The sequence below is a fragment of the Pyxicephalus adspersus genome, chromosome 11, assembly GCF_032062135.1.
Source record: "Pyxicephalus adspersus chromosome 11, UCB_Pads_2.0, whole genome shotgun sequence".
NCBI classification, from domain to species: Eukaryota; Metazoa; Chordata; class Amphibia; order Anura; family Pyxicephalidae; genus Pyxicephalus; species Pyxicephalus adspersus.
In genome coordinates, this window is record NC_092868.1 from 54941452 (window position 1) to 54956389 (window position 14938).

The 14938-nt window shown below is 40.0% G+C and overlaps 1 protein-coding gene across 1 annotated transcript in view; it reads right to left on the minus strand.

Moving 5' to 3' along the window:
* Positions 1–1295: 1295 nt before the first annotated feature.
* Positions 1296–14938, minus strand: part of GLB1L2 (galactosidase beta 1 like 2) — a 35017-nt gene continuing 21374 nt past the window's right edge. Inside the window, exons 6-19 of the mRNA XM_072426451.1 lie at positions 14076–14168; positions 12902–12983; positions 10711–10775; positions 9876–9960; positions 9653–9790; positions 8175–8255; positions 7026–7132; positions 6359–6505; positions 6192–6263; positions 5176–5254; positions 4234–4321; positions 3617–3728; positions 2138–2254; positions 1296–2063 (exon numbers count right to left, since the gene is read on the minus strand). Coding sequence (XP_072282552.1) covers positions 1977–2063; positions 2138–2254; positions 3617–3728; positions 4234–4321; positions 5176–5254; positions 6192–6263; positions 6359–6505; positions 7026–7132; positions 8175–8255; positions 9653–9790; positions 9876–9960; positions 10711–10775; positions 12902–12983; positions 14076–14168 — 1353 coding nt within the window. The 3' untranslated portion in view covers positions 1296–1976. The remainder of the gene's footprint in view (positions 2064–2137; positions 2255–3616; positions 3729–4233; positions 4322–5175; positions 5255–6191; positions 6264–6358; positions 6506–7025; positions 7133–8174; positions 8256–9652; positions 9791–9875; positions 9961–10710; positions 10776–12901; positions 12984–14075; positions 14169–14938) is intronic.

Here is a 14938-nt window from a genome sequence, read left to right on the forward strand (position 1 = left end):
TACGGCGCTTGTTTAACATCGTTCATGGATCTGTCCTGGTGGGTCTGCAAACTATTTATTACAAGTGAAGGGGAGAAAGTGCAGTGGGGTGCCGCTCGCTCGTTCTCTCCCCTCCCCTCTCAATGGAGCAGAATGGCGCTGTATGTACAGCCCTCATTCAGGCGTCTTTCAATGTTGTGAATGGTCCTTTCCAACAACAAAAATCTGTTACGTAGCTTAAGGAAGAAAGTTACACTTTTACTAACCTTACCCGTCTTTCACTTGCAGCATCTAGATGAGAATTCCTCCATGGGCTTTTGGTCCTATGGAATGCATAAGGTAAATTTCACAGGAACACATATCAGTTATTTGTAAGAACATCTTTTTGGAAATTTTGTCTGCTCTGCATCCCAAAGGACTCAGCCCAGAATGATGGTGACATCATGCTCAGCTGTGGTAAGGTAACCCTATATTATTCTTTAACCAGGTTACATTATCTACATATAGTAAGTGATTTGGGGATAGGGCACATGGAATTGAACCATCCATGTTGGTGTACGGATGACTTTAATAAGAGTTCTGGCTGTCCCTTTAAATCAATTCTAGCAGGCTTTGGTAAGCTTTAGTACTACTTGAAGTTTGTTGAAAGCCTGCAGAAGCCTGATGATAACTGTTTACATCACTTCTCTATGTTTAACATTACCAAACTGGAGCTGAATGGTGATCTGAAGGCTTCAATAAAGGTTATTGAAGCAATACCAGCTGTACACACTGCTCTTTCACATAATAAAACCTGTAGACAAGGCCTGAAGGTGTCTCGGTCTACAGCCAAGGAAGAGTTACACTTATACTAACCTTCTTGATGAAGATGACGCCACCGCCCTTTCTGAGCAAGGTCCTATGTAAAGCAAGGGGTAAAATTCCACAAGAACAAATTCCAGTCAATTTAAAGAACATCTTACAAGGTTTTGTCTGCTTTGCATTGCAAAGGGCTCAGCCTAGAACTATGGTGACGTCATGCCCAGCAATGCGGAAGACTGGGGTAAGGCAAGTATAATCCTAATTGTCTCCTTAACAAGTAACATTTTTCATCTACATATTTAAGGTGATTTAGGGATAGGGCACATGAAAGAGGTGAGGACACAAGCTACTGCTGGGAAATCTTACCATTTATGTTTCTGAGAAGTACTGGAAGCCAACATGTAATTTAACACAGCGGTGCTCCATTAAAACTGAACTGTGGGTTTTAGCTAAAATTGACCTAGCCAGACATCTTGTTCCTGAAGCTTCCTGAGGAATTCACAAAAACAGATCAGTTTTAACATTTAAAAAAACTTAAAAAAAGGAACTGTTTATTAAATATTTTAAAAAATTAGCAAAATGGAAGACCCTTGTTTCACCATTAATATTTAAAATCCATATTATCTACATTTACAGTTCTTTAAAAAATACATTAAAACATTATTTTTTACACAGGAATAATTCTTGAGCACCTGAGTTAAATTCTACATTATTTACAAGTATTTGGAGCTTCAAGGAGCAGAGAAGCCTTTGGAAGGATTGAGCTGTTCTGTGTTTGGAAGGACTGTTTGTTTGGCTTAGAAGCTGAGGTGCCTAACTGCCAAGTAGGTTGGCATTGCTTTCTGTCTAATTCAAGAGTCATTGTCTATTAATTCCACAGAAAAGAAAGTAAATATTTGGACACCTCTTGACACTTCCAGAATGGTAACCCATTGTGAGAGCCAGCATTGTTGCCAAGAAAGACCCTTAAGATTGCAAGCTTTATGGCTTTTATCCATGGCATCAGTTTAAGATTCTGATATCTTTCAGAATTCATCCTCCTTTTGAACTTGAATGAATGTGGGTTTTGCATTGCCATACATCTCTATGGTAACAAAAAACCCACTGACACAGGTTCTTATACTTCTAACCTCCTAGAGCATCATTGATGCTGATTTGGGTTATGCTGGATGCAGCTGCCATCTCTTCACATCTTGCTAGTCCACATACTGAGTTCTTCCGAGGTTAGGAACATCGACAGAGTACAGTGAGCTTCCAGCTTCTTCTTCTTCAAAGATTGTGATCTGCAGAAACAAAGAGGTTACAGGAGAACAGGACTGTTTATTGGACAAAGGGGGGAAGCAAAAAATGGGCTCACCTCATTTACCCCAGGCCAAAGCCAGGTTCCAGGTAAGTAGAGAGTCTCCTGAGGTCCTATATCCCAGTACCGACCAAGGTTCTTTCCATTCACAAATACCACTCCTTTCTTCCAGCCCTGAGACCGACACAGAACAGGAAATCACACAGGCATAAAGAGCCGCCAAAGAACATCTAAATTGCCATTTTTTATTAACAACAAGCAAGTGGGTTTATTTGGACAAATTCCATTCTGCACGATTTGATCTGATTGATTCTACTTAATTACTGCATTAGCTAGAAAATGTTTGCATCACTATTGAAAAAAAAAACATTTACAAGTGTGAAAAAATCTAAATACAGCTAAAAAGAAAATTAATGTAAAATTGATGCAGGTAGCCAGTGTTTGTCTCCAGTTGGCAGAAGGGAGGTGGATTGGGAGAAAATAAGTCATCTGGAAGAAGTGGTCTAGAAAAAAGGGAAGAGATCTGGGAGAAGTGAGGTGATTGGGTAAAGAAAAAATGGTCTAGGATAAGTGAGGTGTCTGGGAGAAAGGAGGTGGTCAGGAGAAGGAAAGGGGTCTGGGAGAAGAACAGAGGTCTGCAAAAAAGAGAAGGTCTTGGAGAAGAGAGGCAGTCTGTGAGATAGGAAGTTGTCTAATACAAGAAAAATGGTCTAGAAGTGTGGTGGTCTGGAAAAAGAGAAGATATCTGGGAGAAGGGAAGTGGTCAGGCAGAAGGGAGAAGGTCTGGAAGAAGTAAGGATAAATGGTCTAGGAGAAGTGAGGTGTCTGGGAGAAGGTGATCTGTAAAAAAGAGAAGTCTTGGAGAAGAGAGGCAGTCTGCAAATAGGCAGGTGATCTGGGAGAAAGCAGATAGTCTAGAACAGGGGTGGGCAAACTTTTTTAGTCATTGGCCACAATCTGAAAAAAAATTTGCCAGAGGGGCAGGTCGATGGTAGAGTGGGCAGGGTTATGCCATCATGACGCCCCTGAACGTGACGTCATAATGGCATAACCCTGCCCACGCTCCCATCGCAGATCTGGGCCTGCGATGGGAGAGTGGGCGGGTTGGTGTGCAGTAACACAACTCTGAGCTTGCGATGAGAGAGTGGGTGGGCTGTGTCACCACACACAACCCGCCCACTCTCCCAACGCAGGCTCAGATCCGGGGACGCGTTACGCGGCTCTGGGTGGTGCGCTCCCCTGGCGGGGGCCTTCTCCTGACCCTGTTTGGGGTGGCACCGGCCAGAGCCGCAGACCACCCAAAGGGCCGGAGAAACATCCCCATTGGGCCGTATATGGCCCGCAGGCTTTAAGTTGCCCATGCCTGGTCTAGAAGAAGAGAGACAGGCTATGGGAAGAGAGCTAGTCTGAGAAGAGTAGAGACATCTGAGAGGTGGTCTGTGAGAAGGAGGATCTGTGCCACGCTAGTTTACAGTGAATAGCATCCAGCACCCATGAAATGCTGAAAAACATAGAATATATGATGTTGCGACTTACTTTCATGCTCAGGAAAGTGTCCAGTGGAGATAAACCGATTTCTAAAGCTCCTTGGAAGAACACCGGGCCTGTCTTCTCCTCACTCAGATCAGACCACTCGACACTGTTTAGACTTAACAAGGACACATACCATCAGTAATATTACAAAATGGCAATAACTCTCTTTTCCACAATTCCTCTATCGGTGAGGAAATGAGTTAGACATTCTGAACATTGCTGTTATGTCCACAACTTGCCCTCAGTATGTCATAGATGAAAAGTTTGGAACCAGGAGAAAAACCCAGCACCTGCGGTGGTCTGTTCTGTGAGAAGCATAAGCTTTGTTGTCCATCTGCCTCATGTGGTCTAGAAATAGTGGGTGCAGACAAAACAAAATGTTCAGGCTACCAAGTCTGGACTATATAATTGCTCCTTACCCACTTCAAAGAGAACCAGTCATTTGTTGACCAACAGTAATGTACTGTCTGGAAGGTGGCTGGGGTGTACTGGCCATATGTATGCAAGGACGAAGAATACACTATGAACTATTTTAAGTTTTTAAAGCACTAATTTTACATTTCTTATATTTACCACAATGGGGCATTTCAGTATTATTAACAGGAAATACAAAGAATTACCTGCTTATGAAAGTAGAGTTCATGTCCAGGCTGTAGATCCTGAAATTCCGTAAGGGAACATCCCTAAGAAACACATCACCAACCAAACCTGAAAGGAGATACAAAAAGACATTATAAGCAATGCCTGAGGTCCAAACCCCACATGAGATGTTTAGTGGTGTCATCTGTAATGGATCTGGATCAGTACACAGAAGTAGGATGGCTCCTAAAGTGTCCTATGCAAAGATAACCTTTAAAGCAATTAGTATATTTAAAGTGTATTCTGGGCCCTGTCCCTAATCTGCCCCCTCCTTAGTATTATGGATACCATTTACAGTGTTTGGTTATGTTTTTAAGGTCCATTAAGCTGTTGACCCTGCCCATGCCTATCACTCTGCCCTGCACTATTGACATATATGTAGTTATTTGAACTGCAGGACCCCACCAATCCATATGATTGACGGGGAAATAAAGTCCTTTAGGGTATTAGATGGTTGTCTGTGGGACAGGGTTTAGCTGCAACTTGGCCAAGGGTCTGTACCCTCTCTGTGCATGTTGGTCCTGGAATTTGTTTTGGTCTCCATAGGGCCTGCTTTGTATGTAATTGCAGGTATTAGTGTCAGCAAATTCAGCTGTACTGGTAGCTTGGCCAGATCTTAGGATCGAACAACATAATGAAATTTTTATTCAATAAAAGGACCGAGTGCAAAACTAACCCCCTTGTCATAATTATGGATACTACTAGCCAGACTGTGGATATTTAAGTGTCGATATTGCACAGTATCAGTCTGCCCCCCTGCTGTTTATGGAAAGAAAAAATCTAACTGCATTTTAGGCAAGTCAATTTTGGTCTGAGGGGCATCTGTGAATCACAATATAAAATGCCATGAAAGTTAGTTAATTAGTATATATCCATTGCCCCCCTCCCTCCTGGATGGTAATAATACAATAATATTTGGATACCTTTACGCTGATCATTTATTCTGGTTCCATAGTTAACTCGTCCACAGTTTTCTACTAATATTCGAAGCTTTCTATAACCCTTTAAATAAAAATTAAACCAACATTGGTGTGTTTTATAACGGTGAAAAGTATAGCTATTTGCTCTTGTTTACTTGAAAACATCAAGGGACGGATTTCATCACTGATGAGTTCTCGGATAATATAGTAGAAGACTGATATCATGGAACTCCCCAGTGATCTTTTTTCTCTTTTTTCAACAAAGTAACTTATAAAATCTGATCTTAACATGCACAGTCCATGTTTGATGTATACTGATTGTCCTACAGTTCTACCATCTTTCATCTATGGAAATTTAACATTTCAGATTACCAAATACCAGTGCAAAGTTAGGATTTAAGCCCTTAGCTCTCTGTTTTATTATTGTACAGCCTGCAGATTCTAGTTTTATTCTTCCATAATAATATTCCTCCCATACTATCTTACAGTGGTGTATGAACAGGGGTTGCTGCATCTGAAATTGCAGCTGGTCCACCTTTTCCCTCCTTGAGGCCATTGTCTTGGCTCCTGTTCAGTCCTCTACCAGCATGAACCCTCAGGAGCTCAACTGAAAGTTTAACTTTACAGCTGCAGAGATTTATAACTAATGGTTTCCTCTGCCAGGCTCTGATGGATGACAATTGCAAAGCCAGTAAGTTGATGTGGGGCTCCTGATGTGAAGGAGGGAAAGGGAGCTTACAATATGAAGGTGGGATAGTAATGTAAAAGGGGGGTTCCTAATGTGAAATGGGGGGCTTGATAACAAAATTAAAGGGTCTCTGGTGTGAAAAGGTGGCTACTAATGGAGTCACATAAAGTTCAAACTATCTTAATGCATTGATTGTTAACAGGACTTTAACTGCTCAATAGCATAAAAGAATTTGATTGGTCACTAGTGACCATACCACACATTCTTTATATTAGTCCACGTGTAATCATCCACAAAAGATGTGGGTCTATTAAATGTGTTGGTTACTTACTGGAACCTCTGTAATGTCCAGCTCCTGGTTCTTATAGTCTACGAACCCCACTGACTGACTGCTGACAAAGACCTGTAATAGAAAAGTGTTCACAATGTATCTCTGCTCAGACTCTTGAAACCTTGCATGTGCCTAATAACAAAGGTGTCCAGGAACTGAGACCGCACCTGTGCTCGGTCCCTGACATGCCCCTTAGTCTGGAACTTCCCTCCTCCGTATATCACCGTCTCATATAAAGTGTAGCCATAGGACTGGCCATTTCCATTGTTCACAGGCAAGTTCTCCATGTTGACTGGAACCTCCGACTTGAATGGCTGCAAACAGAGAGCCGGGGATCAAAGGTGAAAAGGATATCAAGGGTTAATCCAAGGCATAAGAATCTTACCAAAGTATTCACATCAGATTACCCAGAGGTAACAATCACAGAAAAACAGGGGAGCTTTGGGTTTGGTCTGAGGGTATAGTCATAAGGGTCTGTAACAGCTAAAAGGGACATTTAAGTTTAACCAGGTTGCAAATTTCAGGGTTTTGATTGCAGTTAACGCTTCATACTAAAACCAACTTCTTTAACAAATGCAAACATTTGTTTTGTACACATGTGTGCGATCAAATTAAAATATTGGTTACTGATGAAATGTCTAATATACAGACTGAAAAAATATTGCAGAGAATACGACTCGCTATATTCCAATGTGTCTTATATGTATTTGTTTGGTCCACAAAATGTACATAAGTGATGACACTTCTTATGCTTTGTGGACCAAACCACACAACTGCTGACTTTGAGCCTACAGAGTTTAATGGGAGCAGGTAGAAAAGTTTTCTTCCCCTTACCTCTCCTGTTAGATGCAGGATATCCCACAGTGACAGGCTGCGTTTCAGCTTTACAGGACCATAAGCTCCTTTTGGTAGCAGTGAGGGTGCAGGTAGAAGTGGCTCCGCTGTAACATCAAACACATATGACAGTCACAAGTCAATTTAGTTTATCCGTGTTGGGTTGCCAATAGACATGGGATGACTGCAATAGCGGAGAAGGAAAACCATGATTAGCAGTCTCATAAAATGTCCATAAAAGTTGAGTTTATTGGCAACTGTGTGTAACCATTTGAACAAGGTTGGAATGGAACTTAGAGCTAAGCCACAGCTTTACACCATGCAAAACATCCTTTTCTCTGCGCTTCCGAACCATGATCTTAACCCTGAAAAAGGGATAGAACCTTGAAACTTTGTTGGCTGTATATGTATACATTGTTACAAAAAAAATCAAGATTTTCTCATGGTCAAAAAAGTCTGACTGTTTTACAAGGAGCTCCTAATGTGTCACTGAAGTTGCCACACATCTGAATATCCAATCATTTTGGAGTCTTATAACGACCTGGCAAGCCATAGAGGACTCCCCAGCTAGCTCAGCAGAACCTCACACACCTACTCCAAATAAAAATAAGATTACCTTTATTTGAATAGGTAAATTGTCTTTTGTGTATGAACATGCAGTGATCTCTTAGATTGAAAGCTCTTTGGGGCAGGGTCCTCTCCTCCTCCTGTGTCACTGTCTGTATCTGTCTGTCATTTCCACCCCCTATTTAATGTACAGTGCTGCATAATATGTTGGTGCTATTTAAATACTGTTTATTATTATTAATATTAATAATAATATTAATAGTCTCTGCGGACCATAGCTAATCAATTTCAAGATGGGGTTAGGCAACAGCACTACTGCTTCCTTGAGATATGAACAGTCTGTGTCTATCTCATGAATAAATGTTCTGATTATGTACAGTATATTTATGGAAGTATACTTCATACAAAAGAATCTCTCAGCAGTCAAATATTCCTAAATCATCCCATGTCTATGATTTGAATCACTCGGCAATATGCATGACTTGCATGCAAACACGAGACATTAATCCAATCTCCCATCACACAGAAATGAGGTCACATGACTATCATATTAAAATATACAATAATAATTGCTAAATTTACCATAATGCTTGCTGAATATTTCTCGCAATTTGAAATATTTGGAAGTGTAATCCCCGGCCTCAGTCAGTGGAGCATCATAATCTATAAAGGAAAAAATATTTTTTATATAATACATATATATATTGTGGTAAATTACTGGGGTTGCTCATGGTAACGGGATGCTTACAGGGCAGATTAGAGACAGCAGACCCCAAAAGTCCAAAATAACAGCAGTGTTTATTTCCTTAGCCAAGTGTTACAGCACACTCCATACCTTTACAACAAAATAATACACAGAAGCCTGGCTGGGCATCTGGCTACCTCACTGCCTGCCCTCACTTTCTAACACACACTATATCACCACTGTTCACTCACAGTTTAAGTCTTGTTTGCCAACTGGCTTTTCTGGAGCTCTGTCCCCATTTCCTGCAGCCTGGAACAGACTCTTGCTCCTTTCCCAGCCTGGAACACACTTCCTCTCAGCCTGGAACCCTCTGGCAGCCTTCTCAGCCTCAGCCTGGAACCCTCTGGCAGCCTTCTCAGCCTGGAACCCTCTGGCTGCTCACACTACAGCCTGCAACACACTGGCTGATCATCTCCCCTTGCACCTGAGTGTAGGTGAATAAAAGCCAAATCAGGCTTGGGTTAGGCCAGGGATCCCACCCTTTCACTCCCTTGGCTGGCTCCAGGGCCTTATAGTCCCTGGTTTCTTTCCTAGGAAACCTATCCAAACCTATTAATACTCTCTTTTCCTTGAGCCTTTGACACCTGCTTTTTGACACCTGCTCAGGACACACTGTCACAATATATAGTGTGTGCCTTACATATCAGAGAATACAAAAGTGTTAACAGTGAGGAAGAGAATATGAAATTTAAAATGCATTGCACGTTTATAATTTTGTGATTTCACTCCTTTTAATAAAAAGGATAACATTGGCATGATGATTTGTTTGGCATCGTAGCACAAGGTTTTCAATGGGACTGTGAGCAAAATGATGTATGTTGGTTTTGGGGTTGAATGTATGGAAAACATTCACCAATAGGCCTTGACATATTTATTATTTTTTATCAGCAAATATTGAAGCCTTACTCAGATCTATTCCACAATTATGAAATACTAAACTATCAATATTGGGAAGGGTTTAAGCTAACCACCTGCTATTTCCAGTGTCTTAACTTTTCAACAGAAGTAGAACTATGGACAAAAAGTAAAAATCAATGACGGTTTGGCTGGAATTGATAAGCTTGTCACTCATCCTGTAATAAACCCCTAGGCCCTGTTTGCTCAGCACTACTTAGAAATGTCCTGCTCATAGAATCACGGAGACAATCCCCAATGGAGACTCAGCAGCTACAGCGCTAGAGGAAATTACATATTAGTTCTGCAAACTTCTCCCATCATTAGCATAAAGGTGATAGGTAATAAAAATGTACACTTCTGGGTTCTTACTGAAACAATTCAGTTTACCATTCCATAAAAAGAGAAATTCTGAACTTGCCATAACTGGTGACATCTGCGCGATATTCGTGGAAGTGCAGAGCGCCGGCCATGAACCCAAAGTTAGTGCCACCATGAAACATGTAGAGGTTTATGGAGGCTCCTTTTGTTAGAATGTCAGATACAGTGGAAACCATCTCTGGGGGATATAAAGAACTTTATGAAGAAAGTGCACTGGAGCACAAGAATACATTGATCCTGAACAAGCAAGGAAAACTACTCACGGTCAACATCAAAAACATGGTGATCCCCTCCCCAGTGGTCAAACCATCCTGTCCAGTACTCCATCACCATCACTGGCTTGTTACTCTAAAGAGAGGAAAAAGTTCATCATTACTCTCTATTATAACTGAATAATGAAATGCAGGCAATATGGGAAATGTAGATTATGTGGGAGAGAGAGACCTTTCCATTCATTATTATTATTATTATTATTATTAATAATAATATTAATAATAATAATATTATTAAACAGGAATTTTATAGCGCCAACATATTATGCAGCGCTGTACATTAAATAGGGGTTGCAAATGACAGACAGATACAGACAGTGGGTGGGGGAAGTAACGCACAATATGAAAGTGTTACTGTAAGGGCAGCTTTAAATAGCACAAACAGTAATATAGTAACCAGTAGCACAGTGTAATATAGGGAAAGTCCAACATAACAGAGTATTAAAGTGTCAGTCTATGTAAATGTTTTAACTATAGATGGAACCTGGTGAGCTTAGTCAATCCATGGCTTCTTATATATCTTATATAACAGTGACATCTCTAAGCCATAATTCCCATCACTGGCAGTGTCTATATTGGTGTTTTGAGCGTTCCCGTCCATATTTGTGTGCTCTTGCTCCTCCTGAGTATACAATAAATGGACACAAAAATCAGACCTGGGAACTCATAAATAGAGTCCCAGAGATATAAAAGAATATGTATTAGTTTGAGGGGGAACAATTCTTTTAACTGGTTGCACAGATTACAATGTCATCCACTTGTGTTTGCTTCACACTGCAAATAGAAACCTAATAAAACATGAATGCTAAATTGTGGTCATGTTTACCTGGATAGACTCCAAATATGAGAAAAGGATGGGTTCAATCTTCTGGAAATTGATGGTTGCCAAAACTAAATAGAAAAGTTAATTAGTAAAGTAAATTCAACAACTGCATAGATATAAGATCTTCAAATTGCTACACCACATGCAGGTCCACTCCGCACCAGATTGCAGCACAAAAAGCTCTGCAAACTTTGGGGGGAAAAGTATCTTAATGTGGGGCAACACTTCTGGCTTTGGAAGGTTTGTTTACAGGAAAACACAGAATGCTGTCAGTCAAATCATCGAAAACTTATTTGTGATACTCTGCCCCCCTTCCCTGTTCCCTTTATTGTTCTATGTTCTTGCTACTCTCATCCCTCCTGCTAACAAACCTGGAACATTTATTACTCAAAGAATATTAACGCCATATTTTTTACCATCTGCATAACTTTGGGCATATTTCCTTCAATGACTTGTCTTGAAAACACAAAAAGAAGTAAAAGAACTGACTCTCTTCCCAGACATTTGTCATCAGAACAGATGCCCTTATTGGAAAAAATACCATTTTAATAAATAAACAACAAAGAATATAAGAACAAATGTTTGAATTTACATACAATTTAAATGTTCTTTTTCATACAAAGCAGGAAGGGCAGAACGTCTGCAACTCTGTTCAACCAGGAAATTTTTTCAGTTTGGTGGGAAGAAGCTGTTGGTGTGTGGCAGCCCCTGTATTGTGATCAAACTCTTCAATAACCTCCCAAAAACAGCCATGTGGTTACTGAAAGTGCTGGGTGGTGCGCCCGGCTAAAAAGAGCTGGGGAGAACACTGCTCTGCTAACTACCAAGGCAGGTACGCAGAGAGCTCGGTACAAGACTTTTAATGCAGAACTCCAAGCAAACCACAAACGTAACAACTGAAATGAATAGAAGAGGATTGTTATACCTAATAAGGAACTTGGTATTCTGTTTAATAAGTCTTCTGATTCACACACTTCTTAACATACCTTGGCTGGTGATTTCTTCTCACCTACTCTGCTTTCTTTTAAATACAATTGTATCTATAATGATAGCTAAACAAGCCTGTCAAAAAAAAAGCTGATCTGCTACAGGGGTTTACAGGAGGCAATAATGATTCCCAGATCCCTTTACAAGTAACTTTTCAGTTTACATTTATTTGACATGATCAACTGTAATAGGTCTTATCTTTAAAGAAATTCTATAAACTGATACTTCAGGTTTTGGTGAGATTTAATCTAAAATATAAGCAGATAATAAAATACAGTTTAAGACAGCTTAGTGTTTTACAAGCAACCATAATATGTAGTTAATGACCTTGTATGATTCCCACAGCTCCACTGAAGCTGTAGTACTCCAGAGACACCACAGATAAGTCATGGACCTGTCCGCAGCTAGGAAAATGGTCTAGGATCTACCTTCTGTACAATGGCTAATGATGACCGTAAAATAAAGCAGCAGCAGGACATCATTGAGGGCAAAGCTCTGCTCTGTCTTCCCTTTTTAGTGAAACTTTTAGTGTTCCATGAACAGATCTGTGCAATGCAGCTAAACCTGAGTGTCTCACTATGTTACCCCCAACTCTACAGCTTCAGTTGAGCTATGGGAATCATACAAGGTAATATGATGGTTGCTTGTTAAACATTTACCTTATATAATATCTCTTTTGATTTCAGATTAAAGTTTCTATCTCTCCAGCATCAACCAAACCTGAAATATCGGTTAAGTATTGTCTCAATTCATAGCATTTCTTTAAAGATAAGTCAATTGTGTCAAGTAAAAGGAAACGGAAAAGGTATGTGTAAAGAAAATTCAGGGGGGACTGGAAGTCCTTGTCTCCCGGATATCTGTAAAACCCTGTAGCAGATCCTCTTTTTTTCACAGACATGTTCTGCTATCATTAAAGATGCAATTATATTCCTGAATATGGAAGATATCAGGCACTAAAAGAAAGATAAGATTGCCAGAATGTATAGTGATCAGAAAGGTATGATGAGTGGACCAAAAGGAACTGAAAAACCCTTCTGACCCAACCAAGCATTTACCATCAAGCAGAACAACATTGACATCTTGTGGTCACAAGTGGGTACTTCACCTGCACACCACTAGATTGCTCTAAAATGAGTTGATACATTTCAGGAGGATTCTTTACTCTCTGTTAATCTGAACTACTAATAATCTGAAGAGAACCTCATACCTCCTTCCATGCTGCCCGAGCTGATTCCATCTTTGTTGTCAGATGTCAATAACAATTCCACAACCCCTCGCCGTACGAGAGCCTAATGTATCAAAATAGAGATTGGTTAACAGGCAATATACTAGCACCTGCTGTACAATTTAATATCTAACAAATGGTGACATTATTGTTTAGCTGAAGAGGAATGAAGCCACTGTTGTAAAATATTATTGGAAAATAAAACTTGCGAGGGTAAAATGATCACAGCAAAGAATATTTCCTATTAAAACGTAGTGGCTAGTAGTGGCACAATTTTTTCATCCTTTTTGCTTATGACCTCCCACAGGCTCCTTGCAGTCATGTCCTAGCTACATACACCCCAATGATGGCTGCTTGGCATTTTCATAACAGGTTTCCTAATAGTGACAATAGTGAACGATGTCTGTGAATTGTGTGTTAAAATAGCCACTTGTGAGCTCCACAGGAAAACCATGTCACTTGGTGCACCAGATTGAATTGACTGGTACAGCACCCCCCTTTAAACTTTTGTTCGGGAGTGCAGAGCCTCCCGGCGTACCTACATCACATATCCTGGGAGGCTCTGGCCGATCTTTGGCATGCACAGAAAGGGCATTTTTTCCACTAACGAAAAGAGATGCCAATCTGACACAAGTGCAGAGGGATCCGCTCTCTTTATTTCCTCCTTTACAATGAGTACATAACACGATCTCACAGCTGTGCAGTGGTAAATCAGGTGAGGGAGCAAGGAGACCAGAAGAGAAAAATGAAGATGGCGGCGCCCAGTGCTTTATCAATGCTAGGGCAAAAAGGAATTCTAGGACGACGCGGGACCGGATCGAGGAAAGGTCCAGTGCCATCGAGGGATCTGCAGGATTTAAGATAAGTGTGATTTTTTTATTTTTAATTTAATTCCTCTTTGCATCTAGATCACTAAACAAGCACCAGATTGTGAATGTGGATTTTGGGCAAAGGAAGACTGGGTAAAAGTCTAGTAATGTATTTCCAAATTGCATTCTTCTATATAGGGCAGTTTTGTGCCTTTCAGCGTATTATGTTTGTTGTACTATTTCAGTAATCTCTGTACTAATGCAGAAAGCATTAATACCATTGCACATTGTATGTGGTTATCAGCATCCAGCACCAACAAATCTGTACTGGTAGATGTGGTACTTACGGCCTTTATGAACTCCATGTAGTTGGAATCCTTTGCATAAGAACCGTATTCATTTTCCACTTGCACAGCGATTATAGCGCCTCCTCTGGTGTACTACAGAAAGCACAACATGATAGATTAGAATATACATACAAGTGAGTATTACTTTTAATTATTACCATAGGCCAAACTCAACTGACTATTCTTCCCCAAAGTGATCAGACTCAATGCTTGACAGAAGTAAAAATGACAGTTGCTATATCAGACACTTGATATTCTTTATTTAGTATTTCTAAGATAATTTGTAGATTTAACATTTTAGATTAGATTTTCATTATAAAAATACAAAGGCTGCACCACTTAGCTGCCTTGAATTTTATGTTCATCCTCTGGGGTCACCAAGTCATTAATCTGGAACAAGCAGACAGCCATTTAAATGAAGAAGTCCCAATATAGATGTTTGTTTTGTAGGACAACCAGGGAATTGGCAACTTCTAACAAGTTGTATGTTAACGTACCCTTACGTACCTAACGTACACTTAAAACTAGATAGGGCTTACAACCTGATACATATTTTTGTATCCGTATCCAGCCTGATCATTGAACTATTCGTTAAGTACGTACTCACAGAGAGATATATGTTTATTTGCTCATTAGTTTTGTTTTATGTTATATTTTTAATTTATTTATACATCCCGATTTATTTGATCCTCTTATTTCTAAGATATGCTTCAGATAATGGAGTTCTAATATCTAAGTATTGTTGAATGCTGTACTATGTGACGGAGAAATCTGATCAGAAAAAACAGGAAAACAGGAAAAAGATTGGTAAAAAGTTGTGGTGGTTTCTCTGAATATTTTAGCACTGTTTTACTGTAACTAGG